The 24159-nt window shown below is 41.0% G+C and overlaps 1 protein-coding gene across 4 annotated transcripts in view; it reads left to right on the top strand.

The window, feature by feature from the left end:
* Positions 1-24159, top strand: part of sptbn1 (spectrin beta, non-erythrocytic 1) — a 190046-nt gene that overhangs the window by 48647 nt on the left and 117240 nt on the right. For all 4 annotated transcript variants that reach the window (XM_033025218.1, XM_033025219.1, XM_033025221.1 and 1 more), the window contains one exon: positions 18611-18804. In XM_033025218.1, coding sequence (XP_032881109.1) covers positions 18660-18804 — 145 coding nt within the window. In that variant the 5' untranslated portion in view covers positions 18611-18659. The remainder of the gene's footprint in view (positions 1-18610; positions 18805-24159) is intronic.

The raw sequence follows: 24159 nt of genomic DNA, 5'->3' as shown, positions 1-24159 counted from the left end.
GAGATGAGTAGGTAGCAGGGAGATATGTGTGTGGCCAGGATGGTGTGGGTCTTTGATGATACTACCAGCCTTTTTGAGGCAGCGACTGCGATAAATCCCCTCGATGGAAGGAAGGTCAGGGCCGATGATGGACTGGGCAGTGTTTACTACTTTTTGTAGTCTTTTCCTCTCCAGGGCGCTCAAATTGCCGAACCAAGCCACGATGCATCCGGTCAGTATGCTCTCGACTGTGCACCTGTAGAAGTTAGAGAGAGTCTTCCTTGACAATCCGACTCTCCGTAATCTTCTCAGGAAGTAGAGGTGCTGATGAGCTTTTTTGATAATTGCGTTAGTGTTAATCGGACCAGGAAAGATCTTCAGAGATGTGCACGCCCAGGAATTTGAAGTTCTTGACCCTTTCAACCATCGACCCGTTGATATAAATGGGGCTGTGGGTCCCCCTCCTACCCCTTCCAAAGTCCATAATCAGTTCCTTGGTTTTGCTGGTGTTGAGGGCCAGGTTATTGCGCTGGCACCATATGGACAGTTGCTCGATCTCCCTTCTGTACTCTGACTCATCCCCTTCAGTGATACGTCCCACAACAGTGGTGTCGTCAGCGAACTTGATGATGGAGTTCGCACTGTGGTTGGCTACACAGTCATGGGTATAGAGTGAGTACAGCAGGGGGCTGAGCACGCAGCCTTGAGGTGCTCCCGTGCTGATTGTTATCGAGGCTGACACATTTCCACCAATACGAACAGACTGTGGTCTGTGGATGAGGAAGTCGAGGATCCAGTTGCAGAGGGATGCGCAGAGACCCAGTTTTGCGAGTTTGGTAACCAGTTTGGAGGGGATGATTGTGTTGAATGCCGAGCTGTAATCGATGAATAACAGCCTGACATATGAGTTTTTGTTGTCCAAGTGGTCCAGTGTGGAGTGGAGGGCCAGCGAGATCGCATCCACCGTTGATCTGTTGTGGCGGTAAGCGAACTGCAGTGGGTCCAGGTTTTTGTCGAGGTAGGAGTTGATTTGCTCCATGATCAACCTCTCAAAGCACTTCATCACCACTGGCGTTAGTGCCACTGGTCGATAGTCATTCCACATCTCTTAACAGCCAAATGTTGTTTGATCAAGTCTTTGAATATCTAACCTTCATATTATCTTGTATACCTCTCTCTCTATTTAATCTTGATGTCATTTTCAAATTGTGAAATTTTATCCACGTCATCATGTACAAAAATGACAATGGTCCCAGCTATGTCTCTTGGACTACACCGCTACTCTGGTCTGAAACAGTATATTGCTGCACTGATATTCACCATCCTCTATCAGTAAAAGTATGGCGCATTTAGCTGGTTTATTACAGAATGGTTCACATTCAATAAATATGTTCAAGAAAATTGTTTCATGAAACAATTAGAAATGAGTTTTAAAAAAAAGAATTTGCCTTGTTAATATAAATATAACTCCCATACCTTTCTGCTGGTGGAGATTCATGGCGATAGCAAATGTGAGATATTGCTTGCTCCCACTTGTGGCCATGGTAAAACAAGAAAGTCTATTCAATTAATCCAGATAGCAAATGGTTCTCAAGCAAAAGTGTGCTCTCACATTCTCTCTCTGATGGAGACTGCTGGCAACTTTGTACATGAGCATCTTCTCTGTTTTAAAGCCATTGGCATTTCTCACATTCCCAGTCCAAAGATGATATCCTCTCTAAGAGTGGAAGCCAACTTCCTTTTATAGACATGATCAAATAACTTCTTGTCACATGTCAAATTACCCTTTTCTAGCTGACTAATTATCTATTGACACATTTTAATCCGTGGACCTCAATTTTGCTCATCAGTTTTTATTTGGGGCTTCCCCAAATGCATTTGGAGAATCCATAGAAACATTAAATGCATTCCCTATACAGATTATCTACATTCCCCACCTAACCATTTAATTAAATATAAACACAGAGTGCAAGAGTAGCTCAGCAGGTCAGGCAGCATTTCTGGAGAAAAAGGATGTGATATTTACCCTTTTTCTCCAGTGATGCTGCCTGACCCGCTGAGTTACTCCAGCGCTTTGTCTATCTTTGGTATAAACCTGCATCTACAGTTCTTAGTTTCTATGTTTAACCATTTAATCAGGTTAGTTAGGTGCATTATTGCCTTTAATAAATCCAAGCAATTCTTTTCAGGAACTTAAGCTTCCCAAAGTGCTAGTCATATTTCTCCCTGAGTATTGTTTTTTTTAATTGGTGTAAAAATGACTGGCCATTGCTCCCTGGCATGAATTTGTACACTTTATTGAAGAAAGATGCTTGCTATTTTCCAAGTTTCTGGCACATTCCCTAAAACTAGGGGGGATTGGAAGATGGAAAGCCTCTCATCCTTCACGCCCACTCTCTCTGTAAACTTAAACCAAAGGCTGTGAGCTCATCGAAGGTAGACACAAAATGTTGGAGTAACGGGACAGGCAGCATCTCTGGAGAGAAAGAATGGGTGATGTCTTCAGATGTCTGTGGCCCATCATCAGTTTTCCCACTATCTATTATCTCTATCTATTCTCTCCTCTTGAGATTTGTTGGTGTCTGGCTTCATGTATCGCTCAACTTTACTCAAATTGATCTTATTATTTGTAAATTGGTAATAAGAAGAATATATGTTGCTGGTTAACTGTAGGTTTTCTACTCTAACTGTCAATCTGCCGTCTTTCTATATTTTGAGTTTACTCAATCTCCTTAGAGAGAGTTCTAGCTTACTTTAACCTGCATCTGAAGCATATCTACTCTACTGTTAACTCTGTTTCTGGTGTGCAGGTTTGTTGAGACTTGACAAGGTGGTACTGAGCTGCCTTTTCAACTCTCTGTCTACCTTGGTACACATTGCTGTTGAATAGAAAAGCCTGGGTTTCAACCTAGTGATTGACTTTGCTTGACACATGAAGGTGCTGGACACGTAACTTTGTTTCTGGTTAGCAGTATAATGTATTCTCAATTGGAAGAATGATATTGTGTGCAGCCCAGAAGCTAGAAAACAAAAAGATAAATGAGCAGACCAGCTGCAGAAGTGCTGTGGCTGGCAGCTGGAGATCAGGAAAGGCCTGAGGCCAAAGCTGTCAGCAGCAAGTGAGTTCCCCATCTCCTCCCCCAAAACTATTTAATGTAACTTGTGTATCAAAAGGATTCTAGTTTAGTTTATAGATGCAGCGTGGAAACAGGCCCATCAGCCCACTGGGTCTGCACCGACCAGCGATTACCCATACACTAGTTCTGTCCTACATGCTGGGGGCAATTTGCAGAAGCCAATTAACCTACAAACCTGTACTACTTTGGCATGTGGGAGGGAACTGGAGCACCCGAGGAAAACCCATACAGTCACAGGGAAATGTGCAAACTCCACACAGACAGCATCCATAGTCAGGATCAAGCCCGGGTCTCTGGCGCTGGAAGGCTGCAGTGCTGCTGTGTAGTTCTGTTTAACATTTGAAGTTTACACTTAATATACCACCAGGAGGGCGCCGCACGATGGCAGCCTCGCCAATAGTCTGGCAGTTTTTTCGTCTCTTTTTGTTATTTTAGTGTGTTTTAAAAGTTTGTGTTTATGTTCTCTGGCTTGTTTTATATGGGGGAGGGGGTCGGGGGAAAGTTTTCAATCTCTTACCTCGCCGGAGATGCTGGATCGTATCTCCGGTCGCTCTGCGGCCTAACATCATGGAGCTGGCGGCCTTGCTCAGAACTGACTTTTAGACCCACCGCGTGGCCGTGGACTTGCCATTGGAGCCGATCCCTTGTCTGGGATCGACGCTCCAACCGCGCCCTGCAGATTTCACTATCGAGGAGCTTGCAGTCTTGGGTAGAGACTGATGTCGGGAAGCTCCAAATTACGCAGAAGGTTTGACCAGCCCCGACCCGGGGTCAGATCGCCCAGCGCGGGGGAGCTGAGATCCCAATGCAGGAGCTTGATCGCCCCGACGATGAGGGCTTGAACGCCGCCGGCTATGGAGGCCAAGGTCGCCCCATCAACGGAAGGTTCGAGGCCCCCGACCGCGGGAGAACAAAGAAGGGGAGAGATTGACCTTTTTATCGTCTTCCATCACAGTGAGGAGTCGCTGGTGAATGTTCATGTTAAAATATATCTTGTGTGTTTTGTTGCTTTTTAATGGTATGACTATGGCAAATCAAATTCCTCGTATGTTGCAAAACATACTTGGCTAATAAAGAATGATTATGATTAAAATTGGTTCACTTTTAAGTGGAATCATCGCATAGAAATAGGGATTTCTGTTATCTCCCCAAATGGTTCATTATTTTTATTGCAAGTTATTAAAATAATAAATCTATATCCATTGGCCACAATAGAATTTGAGATGCTTCCCAAATCAGGGGCATAAATAAGCCATGATATAACAGATTTGCTGTCATTACTAATGAAGTAGTGAACTGCATCTGCAAGGTGAAAGAAACCAGCTTTAATGCAGCCTGTCTTGGCACCATTGGATCCATGAGTAATGATGTCACCATAGGACATGCGCCAAGAGAGCAATGTGTCTGCAAGGAAAAGCAGTAAAATTACAGCTTTCCAGAATCTTCTCTCCTGCAATGCTGCAAAGTCGTATCAACCAATGAAGCTCGGTCTAGAATAGCAATAGCACAGGTTTTTTTTTTTAATGCATTACTCACAATGTGAAATTATAGTAAATCGTTGATTGCATTTATGTTAATGATATTTCTGAAGCAGCTTCTTGTCCGTCTGTGGAACAGAAATTGTTCCTCTTCATGTGTACGTGTTTTTAAAAAAAACGTACTTGGATACTTTTCATAAATGTTGATATGGTTATGATAATCCTATTTTCCTGTTACTTCAATATTAGTCAGAATTTTAGACAATATTATTACTGAATATGAAAGCTGGTGCAGGGGTGGCAATGTGTTTGGTGAAACCCCATTACAAGCTCCAGAAATGTTAAAGGCATTTATTCTGTCCACCTCTTAGCAGGGGGTTTGAGTTGGCTTTGAATGAATTTGATCCTAATAATTGTTTACTTGGAATAGAAAATAATATTTTTTACAGAAAATTGTTGATATGTAACCAATGTTAAGATGTATTCAGTCTGCCTTCCTAAATTTGTTCCCTATCTTTAAAGGTGGCAACTATTTCGTAAAGGAATGTTGCATCAATGGGACAACTGGGCTGAATATCTTACAAACTGTTAGCATTACATGTCAGTGCAGCGTTTAATGCCCATCCCAAACTGCCCTTGAAGACAATGTTAAATTATGCTCTTGAAACATGTCCAGTTTGTAGTGTAAGTATTCACACAGTGGTTGGGTTGGATTCATTAATAGCAACCTATTGATGATTAATAAATGGCAATATGTTTCCAGGCTATTTTGGCAGCTAACTTGAGGTTAACATGCACATGAAAGAGAAAGCTTGCAATGCATATGCTGCCTTTATCCTCTCAACGATGGGGCCAGGGGTTTTGGAAACCCATGTGATTTTGCAGTTATGATGTGCAGGAGAGAGGGAAAGTTTGGACTGGTGGGAGGGGTGCCAGACAAGTGGAGTTTCAATGTTATGACCCTGTCCAGATGCTTGAATATGCGTTGTGAAGCACATCCAAACAATTGGAACGCTTTGCTTCACAATCCTGACCTCTGCCTTGAATAGAGTGGAAAGGCTTTAGACTTTAGAGAGACAGCATAGAAACTGGCCCTTTGGCCCACTGAGTCCACACCAACCAGCGATCTCCATGTGCACTGGTACTGTCCTACACACTGGGGACAATTTACAGAAGTCAATTAACCTGCAAACCTGTAAGTTTTTGGAATGTATAATAAAGTATCAATCAATCATATACGTGGGAGGAAAATCCACAGAGTCACAGGGAGAAAGTACAAACTCCATACAGACTGCACCCATCAGCCATGGGTCTCAGGCGCTGTAAGGCAGTAACTCTACTGCTGTGCCACTGTGCCATCCCCCTTGGGAACAAAGAAACTTCTGATTCATGGAGACCTCTTCCTCCCACACCCTACTCTAGATTGTTGGTAGACCAAGTTTGATGTAATGCTGCTGACTGGGTGATGGTGACATCTTATCTCTTGCAGGAGATAGTCATTGCCTAAGACTTGTATGTGATGAATATCACCAGGCAGGAATATACCCAAATCTGAATGTTTTCCAGATCTTGCTAAATGTGAGAACAAACCATTTCATGGGGTTTGTGAATGCAGCCAGTCACAGCTGTTATCAATGAACAACCCACTTATGACCTTATGGTGACTTCTTTGTGATTAGAAACAGATTGTGCAAGTAAACCGGGCAGATTAGAGCAGGATTTGGTGACAGTTCAGTGGGTGTAATAAAGTGTTCAGAAAAAAACGTTAAAGTATTCCAAAACTAGTTCATATTCAAAATCAAAATGGACAAGAGCACAATATGAAACTAAATGAAAATGCATAAAATAAAATACATGGATCTGGTACTAGTGAGAGGAAAAGGGTGATAAAATATAAACTACAAAAGAGCATATGAAAGGAAAGCCATTTTATCTTTTTAGAAGATCATTTGCAATGTAGGTCACTCAAACTAACTAGCAGTGATATTGCAGATGAAAAATAAAGAAATGCTCAGTGCATGTGTAGATTTACGTAATTCATTACTCGTATACAAGAAGAGGCACATGCTCTGAATCTCCATCAGAAATCCTCAGTGGTGGCACAGCTGGCAGAGCTTCTGTCTGACAGAGCCAATGACCCAGATTTAATCCTGATCTCGGAGGCTGCCTGGGAGGGATTTCCAGGATTCTCCTGTGCGGTTTTCCTCCAGCTATTCCCATTTCCTCCAACACCCCCAGATCTGCTGGTTAATAGGTTGTCTGGCCAATGTAAATTGTCCCGCGAATGTGGGCGATCTGTTGAACCTGGGGTGAGTTGATGAATGGGTAGGGAACATAATAGTTCTCATGTAGAATTGGAGTAGGTGGGTGCATAATGTTTGGTGCAGACTTGGTGGACTGAAGGGCCTGTTTCTCTGCCCTATGGCTCTGACTATAAAACTAATGGTGGGGTTCGTAAATAGACTCAATGAAGCCAAGATAAGTAAAATAAGTGCTAGGGAAATTATTACATGGAATAAGAGTATACAGTTCCCAGTATTTTAAATGAAGTAGGTGCAGATTCCCCGACTGTGACATTGTTCATAGACACAAAATGCTGGAGTAACTCAGTGGAATAGGCAGCATCTCTGGAGAGAAGGAATGGGTGACATTTCGGATCGAGACCCTTCCTCTGTCTGAAGAAATGGTATCAACCCGAAACGTGCCCCATTCCTTCTATCCAGAGATGCTGCCTGTCCTGAGTTACTCCAGAATTTTGTGTCTATCTTCGGTGTAAACCAGCATCTGCATTTCCTTCCGATGTCATTGTTCTCCTGTTTTCTAGGAATTATTCTATCTGATTGGAAAAATAGCCTTACATTTCATGACTTAAGATAGATGAGTGGGTAAAATGAGAGTTGTGTTAATCTAGCATTTGTGGGTATTGACCCGTGGAAGTGTACTTGGACCTGTGTTATTCAAGTGACTGGAGTTCACAAGTTATAGGAGTACAATTAGGCCATTTGGCCCATCGAGTCCACTCTGCCATTCAATCATGGCTGATCTCTGCCTCCTAATCCCATTTTCCTGCCTTCCCCCCCATAACCCTTGACACCCGTTCTAATCAAGAATTTGTATATCTCTGTCTTCAAAAATATCCACTGACTTGGCCTCGTCAGCCCTTTGAGGCAATGAGTTCCACAGATTAACTATCCTCTGATTAAAGAAGTTCCTCCTCACCTCCTTTCTAAAAGAGCACCCATTAATTCTGAGGTTATGACCTCTGGTCCTAGACTCTGCCATCAGAGGAAACATCCTTTCTACATCCATTCTATCTGTGCCTTTCATTATTTTGTAAGTTTCAAAATGAGGTCCCCCTCAACCTTCTAAACTTCAGCGAGTAGAGGCCCAGTCTGTCAAACGCTCATCATATGCTAACCCGCTCATTCCTGGAATCATTCTTGTAAACCTCCTCTGGAACCTCTCCGGCCTGACCAGCGTCTTATGGAGCCTCAGCATTAGGCCCATTCTTTGGAAAGTGAACCAAAACGTTACACATGTGACCAGTCATATTTGACCTCTTACTCTAAACAAACATTGTCAGCATAACATATAAAATTTTCACTTGATAAACTGAAAAAAAAAGTCATATATGCAGTGCAAAACAATACAACTGTAATGCTTTCAGAATTAGAAGAGATGTTTTCCACAATTTCTCATCATTTTGGCCACACACGTGACTAAGAATGGACCATTCCATCTCTTGTAATGAAGTTTATGTGGACAATTTCAACCTCTCACTACTTCGGTCTGTGGTCCCCACCAGCTTTAAAAGGTCATCTATAATACTGGTGCCTAAGAGCAAGGTGACACAGTTGTGTTAATATGGTTATGACACATAGAACATTCTGGGGGTGGCGTTTGTTTCCCTGATCATGTGATCGTGGCTTTACCTGACCCGAGTCGCTCTCGGAGTGAAACGGGCACTGCCGAGATGGCAAACGTTGAATATAAGTTGAAAATGTTCTGGAAAAAAGCACTCAGCAGGTTAGGCAGCCTTCATGGAGCCCGAATCTGTTTATGCTTCAGGCTTGGGACCTGTCCGAGGAGATCACAGTGGATTTGGAACTGGAGCAGGACAGGGAGAGGGGTCTGGGTGGAGGGGATGGGGAGGAAACAGTTAGTTAATGTTTCAGGTTGGAGAGCCAGCAACCTGATATATTAACCCTCCGTCTCTCCCTCTGGGTTCAATCCTGAAATCGAGTGCTCTTTGTGTGGAGCTTTCCCGTTCTCCCCCTGACATGTGTGGATTTCCTCCAGGTGCTCCAATTTCCTCCCATATCCCAAAGTTGTATGCAAGTTGGCCTCTGTAAAATTGTCCCTAGTTTGTCGGGAGAGGCTGAGAAAGTGGAATGACACAGAACTAGTGTGAACGGGTACTCAATGGTTGGCATGGACTTGGAGGGTGAAGGACCAGTTTCCATCTATAAACTAAACTAAACTAAACATCACATCCATAAGTTTGAAGATTGGTTTGAACATGGAGGAGGCTGGACTGTGCACGAAGGTACTAAATTGGAATTAAGGCAAACTAAAGTGGTACTGCAGGAACAATTGTGATTAGGTAACTCCACAATTGACATGAGGGAGTCGTTTAAAGACCAGTTGATGGCAGTACTGAACTTCTATATTCCAGCGAGCAGGAGCGATGAGGATACCAAAGTAAGGGAATCTTGGATGACCAAAGTGGTTGCAAAAATAAAAATAAAGTGCGTGCCAGGTTTAAGAGGTGGTATCACACAGGAAAATAAAGAAAGAAAAGAAGCACTAAGAAGGGCCAAAAGGTGCCACAAAATAGCTTCGGTGAGCAGGAATTTAAAAAAAAGAATCTCAAAATCCGCCATTTTCCTTTTATTCCTCTCTTTCTCATCACCTCCCTCCCTTACTACCCATATCCCTCTCCCTGGCTTTATATTTCACTCCTTCTTTATTTCTGTTACACAATTTTGTCTCCTTGTCACCTCCAACTTTTGTCACTTGCTCCATCCATCTGCCAGTCCACACCTCCTTCCCACACCTTGCCTGTATCCACCTATCACTGTCTGAAGAAGGGTTTCGGCACGAAACGTTGCCTATTTCCTTTGCTCCATAGATGCTGCTGCACCAGCTGAGTTTCTCCAGCTTTTTTGTGTACCTTCCACCTATCACTTGCCAGCTTTATTTTTTTTTGCCTCCACATCTCCTTTCTAGCGTTCTTCCCCTTATCCAATCGATCTGAATGATTCTGACCCAAACCATTGCCCCCTCATGCTGCTTGACTTGTGTGTTACTCGAGCAAGTTTTCCAGCATTTGCAGTTTCTTGTGTCAACATTTTTCTTTAAATAGGTTTGATTAAACAGTACAGTCGTGATTCTTGGCTGAGAAATCTTGGAACCGTTTGATTCAGTCAGCATGGGTTTATTTCTCATTGAAATGTATAGAAAGGAAAAAGATTTGTGAATGGTGAATTTATTTCTGTAATCCTTTAATTTGTGAGCCATATTATATGAATCTGCTTGAATGTACAATGCTTGAACATCCCGGCTCTTGTTCCAAAAAAAAATCTAAACAACAATTTGCTAAAAACACAAGACTACATGAAAATACACATACAAGTTTAAGCAATGGATTATTGCATTGTTTAAAAAAAATGCCTGCAGTATCTGAGCAACCTGTTTGTATGGATGTTTGTCACTTATAGTGTCATGTTTATTTTATTGAATGTAGTAAGCATTATTTTGGTGTTCTTGAAACCATAAAAACAGCAATGAAAGGTGGTTAAGTATTGTATTGTATTCAAATTTATTGTCATTGTCTCAATTAGAGACAATGAAATGAATTTTCCTTACAGGCAGTATCATAAAAATAAATTAATAATAAATAATAAAACATATTAAAAATAAAATTGAATTTAAAAAAAAGAAAAGCACAAACACAGAAAGTCCACGACACAACATAACACAGTGGCACCAAGGTGAGGAAGGCACCATAGTCCAGCCAGCCTCCCCTCCGATCTTCCCAGATGTTCATCCGTGGTCTGGGCCTTCCGAGCACCCGCAGTCGCCGCACCGGGCGGCCCGATGTTCAGGCCCTCACGCCGGGCTGGTGGAACGCCGACGCCGATCCCCGACCCCCGACGGTGAACATCCTCCTCCTCAGCGGCCCGGACCTCCTGATCAGCCGCCTCCCGCAGCCGGAGTCCGCAGCTCCCGAGTCCACAGGCCGAGCCGGGCGGAGTCGCAGGACCCCGCGTTGTTGATCAGCGCCGCCCGCGTTGGGAGCTCCGCAAACCGCAGCTCCATGATGTCGGTGCAGCAGGTCCAGCACTCCGGGCTCCAGACGGCGATCCCCGGTAAGGCATCGCCAGCCTCGCGATGTTACAGCGCTGTCCCGCCGCTGCTGGAGCTCTGGTCGATCCCGGCAAGAAAGGCCGCGCCAATCCAGTAGGTAGGCCGCTGGGGGGGTAAGGACGCGACTCGAATAATAGTTGCGTCCTCTCCAGGAAGCGACCGAAGGACGGTATCCCCCTTACCGTGCCCTCTTCCCCCACATAAAGACATTTAAAAAAACATAAAAAACACACTTTAACATAACTAAAAAAACAAAAAACAAAAAGATACCGGGCTGAAGGTGGAGGCTGCTGGCACCAGCGCCACCGGAAGTGCTAATCTCTTTCTGCAATGTGAAACTTGTTACTACCTACTACTAGGAATTAACTCTTGCAAAGCTGCTAGGCACTGGCATCTGGAGATATAATGCAGAGATATCTTCAATTATTTATGTAAAGATACTTCATGCACGTTCATGCTTTCTCACACTGGAAGAAGAATTTGAGAGAAACTAAGCATCTTAGTTTGAGAGAAACAGTGCGGAAACAGCCCCTTCGACCCACTGAGTCTGCACCGACCAGCGATCCCCGCACTTTAATACTATTCTACACACACTCGGGACAATTTACACTTTTATCAAGCCATTTAACCTACTTACCTGTATGTCTTTGGAGTGTGGGAGGAAACCGAAGATCTCTGAGAAAATCCATGCGGTCACTGGGAGAACGTACAAACTCTGTACAGACAGCGCCCATAGTCGGGATCGAACCCGGGTCTCTGTCACTGCAAGCGCTGTAAGGCAGCAACTCTACTGCTGCGCCACCATGCTCACTAACGCATCAAATTAATCTATAGAACATTTTATAGATAACCATTGGATAAAGTATTTCTTAACATTTTAAGGATGTTTTAACTTACATTAATGCCGATTGTTAGCAAATAACATGAAGGATGAAAAAGGAATGTTTCTTAAAAATGTTTTTTAGTAGGATTTATGACCTAGTGTAGCAAATAGCTGCCATTTTATGAATCATTTATTAGTATTGAAGGATGAACTACCAGATTGAAATCTGAAGGCATATGTTGGAATAACATTCTAAAAGCAATGCTCAGATCAAAATATGTTTCCACAATGCAGCTTCAATGTCATCCTGATCTATTTATGCTTTTAAGACAAATGACTAAAAAGTCAATTGAGTGAGAGTGAGAGTGAGAGTGAGAGTGAGAGTGAGAGTGAGAGAGAGAGAGAGAGAGAGACGTTAGGGTGTATCTCAAAAGGGAAGGAAGAAGGAGAGAATTCCAGAGTTTTGGAGCCATTAAACTGATGGGGTACTGATTGGGGATGATCAACCATGATCACATTGAATGGCAGTGTTGGCTCGAAGGGCCAAATGGCCTACTCCTGCACCTATTGTCTATTATCTATTGTCTAAATCTAATGTGTGCAAAGGGCCAGGCTTAGAAGAATACACACATCCTGTGAGGTTGAGGCAGTAAAAGGAATTACAGGAAAATGAAATGATTGAGAATGTATTCATACACAAAACTATTTTTGAATCTTTTCCATATTATCTTACTCGTGTGCATCCATGTAACTTGTAGAAAATCAAATTAGTTGTGTGTCCTTAAATATTGTATTCCTCAGCAATATTTTATTAGAATGTTATAATATGATAATTAAGTGGCTGCTTTATTTTCTAAACCCATGCACGATTGTGAAGTGACGCCTATTTAATAAAAAAATTGGAGACAATGAGCAATATGAATGTAGGTTGATACCATTGGGACTGCAGCTGAAAGCTATGTATAGATGGATGCTAGTGATAAGGTCACACTGAAAGGCAGGTTGGAGATGCTGCAACATTGCGCAATGAATCCAGTCTCTATATCAGTCAAGTCCCATAATGATGCACATGGGACTTTGTGAATGGAGAATATCATTGAATTTGTTGAAATTCCAGTGCTGATAATTAATGTCTGGTTGAAAAGCTAAGGCACGGAACAATAATTGAAATTTTAATCTTCAAATGATTATTTTAATTATTTGGGAGAGTATAACTGTATCCACTATGTAAAAGTACCCAAACTCTTAACTAAATGAATCTTGCACCAAATGGCACATATAATCATGGAGGCTGTAAAACAAATGTACACATGAAACCAGATGCATGCAATCATTCAGTTCAATATTAGACGTTCAAATATTAAATTATGGTTTTCAATGGTGAATTTTTCTGAGACATATTTCGGACCAATTAACTCACGAATATGTAGGCTACAGTGCCATTTAGTGGTCAAAACCACAAAGTACAATTCACCATTCAATTTACTTACAAGAAGCAAATACAATTCAAAGTTTAAGAAACATTAAGAACTAAAGAATGCAAGAAACTAAAATACAATCTTCATTTTAGTAAAAAAAATGGACGGCCTTGTTATAACATTCTTTACTCATCTAATAACATCCTCAAATTCTTGTTCATAAGTTGTCCAGGTAACTGTCCAAGTTTCTTTTAATTGCTATTATAGTATCGGACTCATCTACCTTGTCTGACAACTCATTCCATATACCCACCAGCCTCTGCATGTAAACGTTGCTCCTCAGGTTTGATTAATCTTGTCCCTTTCACTTTAAATGTCCTCTTATTTATGAATCACCCACTCTGGGTAAAAGACTGCATTCAGACTATCTATTCCCCCCATGATATCATGGGGGGGAATAAGATCCCCCTGCATCCTCTATAAGAGCACCCTGCCTCCAAGGGATAAAGTCCTAACCTGCCCAACCTTTCCCCCTTGCTCAGCCTCTCAAGTCCAGGCAATCTTTGTGATGTTATTTGATTGCCTTTAGTGTGTAGATATGCTTATTTAGTTTTAAAATCATCACACTGCAGTTCGCCTATGAATAAATGAATAAGTCATGTATATATTTATATAATGGTATATGGACACACTGATCTGTTCTGTATTCATGCCCACCATGTTCTGGTGTGCTGAAGCAAAGCAAGAATTTCATTGTCCTATCAGGGACACATGACAATAAACTCTCTTGAAATGTTTACATTTACTTTCTTCACTTATTCTTGATGTCCATGATTTCACTGTCAATGTAGACAACCTGTGAGTATGGGTTGGATCCCAAGGGCTGTTTGGTCAGGACCAGGCCTTATACTGCTCCTGAAACTCACACCAGGGTTCTGGCTGCAGCAAACATTTAGTTCAGGGTCAGGTGGCCATAGATTTTCGGGATGAAGGCAAATCTTTCCCATTGTAAAAACTGATGATATGGTCACTATTGCAATGCTGTTTCTGAGCGCTAAGAGCGTTGCAAAGTGACCATGCTTCAAAGGTACTGCACTGTTTTTGGAAGTATCATATTTTCCCACTCTCTTAGTCTTTGTCTCTTGTCACATCCCCAAACTTTTTATTCCTTTCTCCTTTTGCCCTATCTCTTGCACACATCCCCAACTTGCTCAAACGAAAGTTGAATTGGATTTTGACTCCACTATAGGCTGCCACTGGTGATTGTTGCATTATAAAGAGTAGTTTTGTGTACCACACTTAATGTGCTCAATCTCACGATGGTCCTGTTATTAGACATTTCAATATTTAAGTTCACATTGGCAGGTATAATATTTTACATTAATATAAAAAACAGGCAGTTATTATTGTTGAGTTAGATAAAGAAGTGAAAGTAAATCAGCCACATGTCCAACATACCTATGGCATTTTAATTCCCACACCTGGATGAAGCATTTAGCATGACACGAGTCACTGTATTGAGGGAAGGGGAGGAAGTATGAAGTATGGATACACAGCAAAAAGCGATTAAGGGGTGAGGATTGCGGGGCAAGGGAAAGCGATGTGCAGTCAGCAGATAAACAACTAGAGGATGTAGTGCAGTGGATGAGAAGAAGTGCACCTACTTGATGATGAGAGATGGACCAGTAGATCAGGTGCCTGAGTTCATTCATGTTTGGTAATGCCTTCATGTCGGCAATTACAATTGAAACACGAGATAAATGTGAATGGGATTTTCCTGTTGTACTGAAATGTGGGCTGGTCGCCACTAGGTGATGCCCTTAGTGGTTTGTCTCCCATCTATTGATCTCTGCTGCATTGTGCTGATAGCTACAGTAGTCTTGTTAAAATTATCTGTACTTCAATAAAAATGAATGATGGTACTTGGTCCTGCAGCTAGGCCTGTTTGTACAGTTTCAAAAGTGAGCTCCTATCTTCTACAGCCTCTGTTTCGTTTGGCTGAGTGGGCAAATTGTGCAAAGTCTGCTTGTTCTGATGAAGACTAATTAATTTTTTGGCATTGCTAGCCTTACTCCCTCTGTCCCTGGGCTCATTTGTTCTGCTCTATTACACTCTGTTATTCCTGAAACAATAAGAGCATTGCAACAAGCAGTCACAGCGAACATCAGGGAGATGTGGGATTGCGGGCAGGTTGGGAGAGTGGAGAAAATGTGAGGGCACATGTGGAAAAGCATGGGAAAAGGAAATGGAGGGGATGGGGAGGTGGTAGTACAGAAACTGACAGCATACAGTTTGATACTAGAGCTGTAACGTGGCAATGATTCCACAAACATCATGCTGGTGTTATGGAAAGGTCAAGCAATTACCTATTCTGGCTGAAGGCATCTGCAATATATTTCTGGTATACTTACTTTCCTTATCAGCATAGCTTTAGTTTTATATCTCAATAACGCTAGGCATTAGTTATGAATAAGAGGGAGGTAGGAAATTTAATTTTAGGTTTTCTTCTGCCACAGGATTTAGTAAACGGCATAAATCGTAAAAGATTTTTCATATCTCTGAGTGATGTTGGAAACTGAACTTAACATTTCTCTGTGACTTTGTATCTATTTCAATATAAGATACATTTTTACCTCACTCCACTAAAAATAATTTATCAAGGCAACACTATGGTCCGCAAATGTAGTGGTTCCTACTCAATGAAGAATAAACTCAACTTTTAGATGCTGCTATTTTTTATCGTGAACATTTAATTATGCAAATAACTTTAGCATTATTGTACTGCTTTACAAACCTTGTTAGATTCCCTTTCTGATTAACTTGTTAGCTGTTACCATCATAGAACTTATGCCTCAGAACATTATAAAACCATTTATTAGATGCTTGAGTAATCTTTGTACACAAGTCCTTGATTTTGTAGATACAGTGTCTTGTTGTGTTATTATAGGAATTAACAATTGGGAAATAAGGAATAAGCAAATGAAACATCAGATATTTTGATCAACCTTCCTTATGGAAGATAAAAGTTATATAATAGGCCTAGGAAAATGAAAAACAGGAACATTATATCCATCAGGAAAGTGGTACAGAACTAATTGTGGGAGTTGTAGAAGACAGGTCTCCCGATCCTGATGGACCATCATAAGATCTTGAAATAAATTGGTCCTATTTTCACAGAACTCAAAATAACAATAATTGGAAAATTACAAATGTAATTCCTGTATTCAAAAAGGAAAGCAAATGGCAGACCAGGTAGCTTATCATCTGCCATAAGGAAAATCCTAGAAACTTTTTAATAGATGTTATAGCAGTGAAAAATTTGTCAACAGGGCAAGGTCAACGTGGTTTTAATAAATCACTTTGGAAATACATTATGTTTCTTTGAGCTGTTATTAAAGAAGAACAGTGGTGCAGCAGTAGATTACTGCCTTACAGCGCCAGGGACCTGTGTTCGATCTTGACCTTGGGTGCTGTCTGTATGGAGTTTATACATTTTCACCGTGACCATGTGGGTTTTCTCCGGGTGCACCGGTTTCCTCCCACATTCCAAAGATGTGCAGGTTAATTGGCCTTGGTGTGTCAGGTAGAACTCGTGTATGGGTGATTAGTGGTTGGTGTGGACTGCAGGTCCTGTTTCCACACAGTATCTCTAAACTAAACTGGTGGAAGTAGTATATTTAGATTTCCAGTGAGCACTTTATATAGGGCTGCAACATAGAAATATTCTGAAAAATAAATGCCTATTGTATCATTAACATATTGGTGCATGTAGAAGATTGGTTGGCTAGCAGGAAATGTTGAAGGCATAAATGGGTCTTGTTCTGATTGACAAATGTTATGAAGTTGTGTACCATAGATTGGCGTCGGCCAACTTTAACATTTTACAATTTGTATATATGGAATGAAGATCGGCCGGATCGAAAGTTACAAAGAGGACACAAGGAATTACAAAGAGATGTAGTTAGTGGAGTAGGTCAAGTTTTGACAAAGAGATTGTTACATGGGAAACATCAAAATTTTGACAAATTATACCTGAAGGACCATGCCATTTTAGTAAAAGATCGTAAGCAATCACAGTAAATAGCTAACAAAATGTTATATTTAATTGCAAGGAGAATTGAATACAAAAGGTTATGGTACATTTACGCAGATAGCAAATACGTTTTGCCACATTGGTCTCCTTATTTTAGATTGGATGGTAATGCATTGACAGTGAGTTAGGGAAAGATTACTACACTAATACCTGAGGTGGATTGGGTAGCTTGTGTGGAAAGGTTTGATAGATTAGGCTTTTATCTGCTGGAGCTTAGAGTGAGAAGGACCCTCATTGAATAATTGAGCCTAAGTTAATATATATATATATATATAAGATGTCCATTTAAGGCAGGCCTATGAGGTGATTTTTTTTCTCTGAGACTTTGGAATGTACTTGCTCAACAGGTTTAGATAGATTCTTCATGAGCAAGTGGTTGAACGTTTATTGGGGTATGTGGGAATATGGAATAGCTCTGTATTTTATTTCCTATTTTTGCATTGTTTCAATCGTTGCACAATTCTTGGTCCATTTAATTAATTCTAAGACTGTCGTTTTGATATATGAGGCCTTCTAATAGTAGAACAAAATACATTTCTTATGTGGGGCGATGGACATTTGGGTAAAAGCAGAATTACAAGTAATATTTCTGAACGTATTGTGAAAATATTATTAAAAGTCATCTTTTATTTTTGTGAACAACTGATTAATCTGGAATCAGGCCCTTCGGCCTAACTTGCCCACACCGACCAAAGTGTTACTGGTCCCGCCTGCCTGTGTTTGGTCCATATCCCTCTAAACTTGTCCTATCCATGTACCTGTCTAATTGATTCCTAAACGCTGCCTCAGCTACCGCCTCTGGCAGGAACCCACCACCCTTTGTGTGAAGAACATACCCCCAGATGCCTATTAAATCTTTCCCCCTTTACCTCTGAAACCTATGGTTCTCAATCCCTCTACTCTGGGCAAGAGACTCTGTGCATCTACCCGATCTATTCCTCTCGTGATTTTATACACCTCTATAAGATCATCCTCCTGTGCTCCAAGGGATAGAGGATTTTTCCCCCCACTATTTCTCTGAACAAAACTTGAAAGAACAAAATAAGTAAATGTACGGTGGAATCTTTCTTCTGTTGCTGACAGCTTTCTTAGAGCAGGTTGGAAGTTTCAGCATTGATGATTTTATCCTCTCCTGTGCCATATCGAGTTTAATGCACCTGCCTTGCACCCCAGTTCACATTTGCTGGGGCTGTCTTATTCAGATGTTGATCTGGTGTGGAACAAGATGGAAATTGTGTAGATTCAGCAGTATATTTACAAGAAAAGGGTAGGAAACTGGTGTGTTCTAAAGTTCTATTTTCTTTCATTTCCAGAACTTCTTGTGAAGGGCAGCTAATGTTGAGAGGCAGCTAGGAAAGCAGGATGACGGCAATAGCAACGGACTACGACAACATTGACATTCAGCAGCAGTACAGTGATGTCAATAATCGCTGGGATGTGGAAGAATGGGATAATGAAAACAGCTCTGCTCGACTCTTTGAAAGATCTCGTATTAAGGCCTTAGCAGGTATGTGGCATACATGCGTGAACCCATTCAGTCAGGTGAATGTTCAGTCGTACAACAGGACTGAAGACAATATTTGCTATTTATTTTACTCTACCAATTTTGTTCTCTTATCTCATCCCTTAAAGGGCATTTTTAAAGGGCATTTTTCCATTCTGGGGTGTGCAGCAACTTTAATCAAACCAACGTTATCCGTGTGTCATCCAGGAGAATGAGACTTCAATGGTTATTCAATTACTAAAAGACCGTGTTTAGCACCAGTAGTCTTAACAGAGACCCTCCAACAGCACTTGCTGCATAGCAATGGTGGCCTTTCAAAATATTTATCCTTTATCCATGTCCATTCTTTGATACAATGTGTACTACAAATTATGATGGAAATTTAACAGGACTGCTTTGTAAAGCAATAGAAGTACATCATTTAATTTGTTGACTCTGTTTCTTCATTCACTGAAATGATAGCAGATCCATAATCTAACTTCACACGACTGCCTTTCCCCCTTATTTCATTAAAAAATGATTGACCCCATAACAATTATTTATAGGATTGATTCCACATTTCCAGTCCTGTCTCCATGCAGAAGTGTTGCTTAATCTCACTGTTGAAAGGCCAGGCACTAATTTTACAACTGAATCCCAGTTGCCAAGCAGCCTCAACCTGCGGAAATCATTTCCCTCCCTCATCTACTCATTTCCCACTCTCTTTTAAAGTCCATGAACAAGTGCCAATTTTGTGAAGTACAACCAAGCTCACCTTGATATTTTGCCCTTGGAATCCAGTTTATCATTTCTAGTAAATCTACAAACACATGTTGAATTTCTTTTAAATTCCTGGTGAGGATTTGATGCTTCAGTTTTGAATGTAAAATAATGAAAAAGGAATGTGATGCTCTTTATTCACTTAGTAATCTGTCAATACATGCTTCAACATTCATTTTGTTACGTGATTAAATTTTCACTATGAGAAAGCTTGATTTAGAATAGCATTATGGATCTTCACTAAAAAGGGAATGCCTAGTGGACCTGTCTTCCAGTTTAGCATTAATTACTACTGACTGTGCCTTCCGTGCATGCATTTACCTGGTCCAGATATGAAAGGCCAGTAAGCCAGAAAGATGTCAACTCTAGAGACATGGGGATCGATTACAAATGGAAGCAATTTAGGTACGTAAGTTTGAGTTTGCTTGGTGGTTAAAATTCATTTGATAAAATCCAATTTGATAAAATTCAATAAGAGAATTAAAATTTGATGAAGCAACAGGCACTTTGGGCCAGGGCTGTTCTTCCTCTGACTTGAGTGATTGTGAAGAGCAGCTGATTTTTGGAGAACTGAACATAATTTCTATCCCCCAGTGTTTTGCTCTGCGTTTATTTTATTTTATATTATTTAGGTTGTCTAAAACAAATGAGCATAAAGAGAAAATAGACACAAAATGCTGGAGTTATTTAATAGGACAGGCAGCATCATGAAGAAGGGTCTCGACCCAAAACATCACCCATTCCTTCTATCCAGAGATGCTGCCTGTCCCGCTGAGTTACTCCATTTTGTGTCTATCTTTGGTGTAAACCAGCATCTGCAGTTCCTTCCTACACAGAGAATAAAGAGAAGCAGGAGTAAGTCAAATCAATAAGATTATTGCTGATTTGTTGGACATTGTCACTTTCCTAAATTAATCCGACATCTCCCTGCTGCCGCAGTATCCAGTAATCTATATGTATATGGATGCACTGATCTTATCTGTATTTATGACTACAATATCCTGTTGTGCTGCAGCAATGCAAGAATTTCAGTCCTATCTGGGACACATAGACAACAAACACTCTTGATTTGACTTGACTGGTCTCAATGTAGCAACAGCCTCCATGGAGCTCTTGATAGGGAATTCCAAATTCACCTTTCCCTGGGTGAAGATTCTCATCCTTGTGCTAAATGGCTGACACCTTACTTTGAGATTGTGAACCATGATTCTGCACACTCGAGTGGCAAGAAATATCTTGTTTGTATCAGCATTTTAATGTTTTAATAAAATTATTTCTAATTCTTCTAAACTCAAGAACGCAAGGTCTTCTGGTGAATTCATTGTATACTCTTACATAAGTAGGGAGACCAGACACCTATGTATTGTATTTCATGTGTCCAGTACCCTATATATTTGGTGCAAGCCATCTATATTACTGTGATCAAATCTTATTGCAATAAAGTCCAACACATCATTTGTCTTACTTTCCTGCCGTCCCTTCTATTGAAATTTAGTGATTAATGTACAAGGACACCTTGTTTTTAGAAATAAAACTAACCTTTTCTGGGATATTTACTGAATTAAAGATATGGGCCTTATCGAGATGAAAGGTTCATGTGCAATATCTTCCAGTCACCCTTTTCGATTCCAAAATAAGCTATTTCCTCCTTCCTTAACTGCTCTTCCCATCCCCAGCCACCAAGTTCTGAGGGCACTCCCAGAATGCACAAAGAGTGATTCTAGTCCCATTAGTTATCATGTTGGTTCACAACCAAACAGCTTTGTGGTAGGGTTTTGGAGTGTGAAGGTCTGAACACGTTGTTGTGGTGGTGGTGGGGCAAGGCTGTAATTAAAATAAGATTGCATTCCCTGCAGAAGTACAGAAACAGAAGCTGTGCGTCTTGTTTTCAAATCAGTTTTAATTGATGTAGATTTGAAGTAAGATGCTCTCCCAGTTGTCTATTGAAGAGCGGAGAGCCAGCGGGATTGCATCTGTTATGGTGGTAGGTGAATTGAAGTGGGTTACGATTAGTACTAAAGCAGGTAAATTTGTATAATAACTAACTTCCAGAAGCATTTTGTCACGATGAACATAAGTACACTGAGGCATGTTATCTTACTCTTCATTGGCACTGTGGATGTCCTTTTAAAGCAGCTGAGGTTCTCAGCCCTTAGCTTGAGAGGTTGAAGATGACTGCGAAACTTCCAGTCGGTCGGCATAGGTTTTGAGAATGCATCACTAATTGCTCTCTTACTCACTCTCTTGTCCTCACTCTTTTCGTACTAGCTCTATCCCCCCTCACCTACCTCCCTCACTCTCTCCTCCCTCTCTCGCCCAGCCTCTCTCTTTCATTCCAAGCTTTATTTCAGAGTCTGAAGAAGGGTCTCAACCCGAAACGTCACCCATTCCTTCTCTCCTGAGATGCTGCCTGTCCCATTGAGTTACTCTGGCATTTTGTGTATATCTTTATTTCAGGCAGTTTAATATAGAGATGGCGAGGGATGGGCATGTAGTGGGAATTTATTTTAATTTAAAAAAAAATTTCAGTTATCCCAGTTTGTAGTACTCTCACCTTGGGATATCTTTAGCTCAAAGAGTCATATCACGACTTGCTAGCATAAACTGATTTGGCACCTCAGTTTAGCACTGAGTGTGTGCTATCTTTGGCAATAGATGTTAAACTATTCTTCTTTTTGAAGAAGAGTTATTCAAATAAATACTTAGTTCTGGTATCCTGGTCTTTGCTTCCACCTCGACCAACACCATCAAAAGAAAACTGGCAGGTTATCCATGCCTTCATTGCCATATGTGTTAGTGCATGAATTTGGTACAATTGAGTTAAGTGTTTTGTGGCTGCCTGTAATACAATACTATGTAAATAAAGGTGCATTCTTTAATTTGCAAGTAACTCTTATAGTGTTGAGTAGCTCATCAAGAATTTAGGAAAGAGCCAGCAGATCCAGTACCAATACGATTGGATACTGAATAATTTATTTGTTCAGGAAAGCGTACAAGTATGCATGGCAATATATGGCTGTAAAGTAACAGAGGAAATAAAGCTGAGAGATTTTAATTTTTCTTCCATCAATTGTAAACGTTTTGCTTTCAACTGTCTGGGCTTCCTTTATCTTAATTAGCTTAGTTTAGAAGTACAGCATAGAAACAGGCCTTTTGGCCAACCAAGTCCACACCAACCATTAATCAACCATTCACACCAGTTCTATGTTACCCCAAAAGGTTGCAAAGTACTGAAATAACACAGCAGGTCAGGCAACATTTCTGAAGAACTTGAATAGGTGACATCCTGCGTCGAGACCCTTCTTCGGACAGGGTCTTGAACCGAAACGTCATCTGTCCAAGTTCTCTGGAGATGGTGCCTGCCCTGCTCAGTTACTCCAGCACTTTGTTCTTTTGTGTATTAACCAGCATCTGAAGTTATTTGTTTCGACTCTGTTATTCCCACTTTCTCATCCACTATTCACACACGAGGGGCAATTAATCTACAAACCCTTGGGGAAGTGAGAGGGAACGGAATCATCTGGAGGAAACCATATGGTCACAAAGTATAAACTCAACGCAGACAGCACCCAAGGTTAGGATCGAACATGGGTCTCTGGCACTGTGAGGCAGCACTACTACTCACTACACCATTGTGCCACTTTTATTAATGTAACAATAAACTAGGAGACCCAAAAACTGTCCCTGTGAAAATTTGGGATTGGTGCTGGAAGCTGGGAAGTTCCATCAGTGAATAATGTTTGCAGTAAGAGGAGTCTCCCACTTGGGAAAAAATGTCCCTGATCACTTACAGGAAAAAAAGAAAGCAAAGGAAAGATTAAGGACAATGATTGTGGTTAAGATATCTCTAGGCCAACGAGTTTGGATGTATGTTAAAGAGAGTGGCTTCATGTGCATTCTCGGTTCCACTAAGTAATCCAAGTCTGAGTGAGAAGTGTAGGAAGGAAACACAGATGTTTGTTTACACTGAAAATAGACACACAATGCTGGAGTAATTCAGCGGGACAGACAGCGTCTCTGTAGAGGAGAAATGGGTGACATTTCGGGTCAAGACCCATCTTCAGACCCTTCTCGACCCGAAATGCTGCCAACAGAGATGCTGCCTGTCCCAGCTGAGTTTCTCCAGCATTTTGTGTCTATCTTCTGGATGCAAGGCATGGGCAAGTTGGGCCAAAGGGCTGTATGACTCTGAGAGCAATATGGAAAAGAAACTTTGCATTCTACAAATGTTTTGTCAATAGTGAACAAATTGGTAACTCGAACCAGAATGTTACATCCTTACTGCTTGTAGCTGCTTTCATTTTAAATATTTAACAATGTGTCTGGTTGCTTGGTGGAATGAAATGGCAACAATCTTTTAAATGGCATTAACGTTTCATTTATTCTAAAGTTGATAGCATAATTGAATTAATGACAGAAAACAAGCAAGGGAAAAAAATGTTAAGTTTAAAAAATATATAAAATCTGAAGGATTATTGAGAGAGCAGTTTGGGCTAGAGGTTTGGTCCTTTGGATGCCAGCTGGTCTCTTCAGCTGTAAAAATGGAGGGCAGGGCGCATATTCATGTTGAAAAGGGCTTGAACAAAAATTAGCATAACA

This window comes from Amblyraja radiata, chromosome 8 (genome assembly GCF_010909765.2).
Source record: "Amblyraja radiata isolate CabotCenter1 chromosome 8, sAmbRad1.1.pri, whole genome shotgun sequence".
NCBI classification, from domain to species: Eukaryota; Metazoa; Chordata; class Chondrichthyes; order Rajiformes; family Rajidae; genus Amblyraja; species Amblyraja radiata.
Note: the sequence above shows the minus strand (reverse complement) of the source record. Positions and strands in the feature narration are given on the sequence as shown.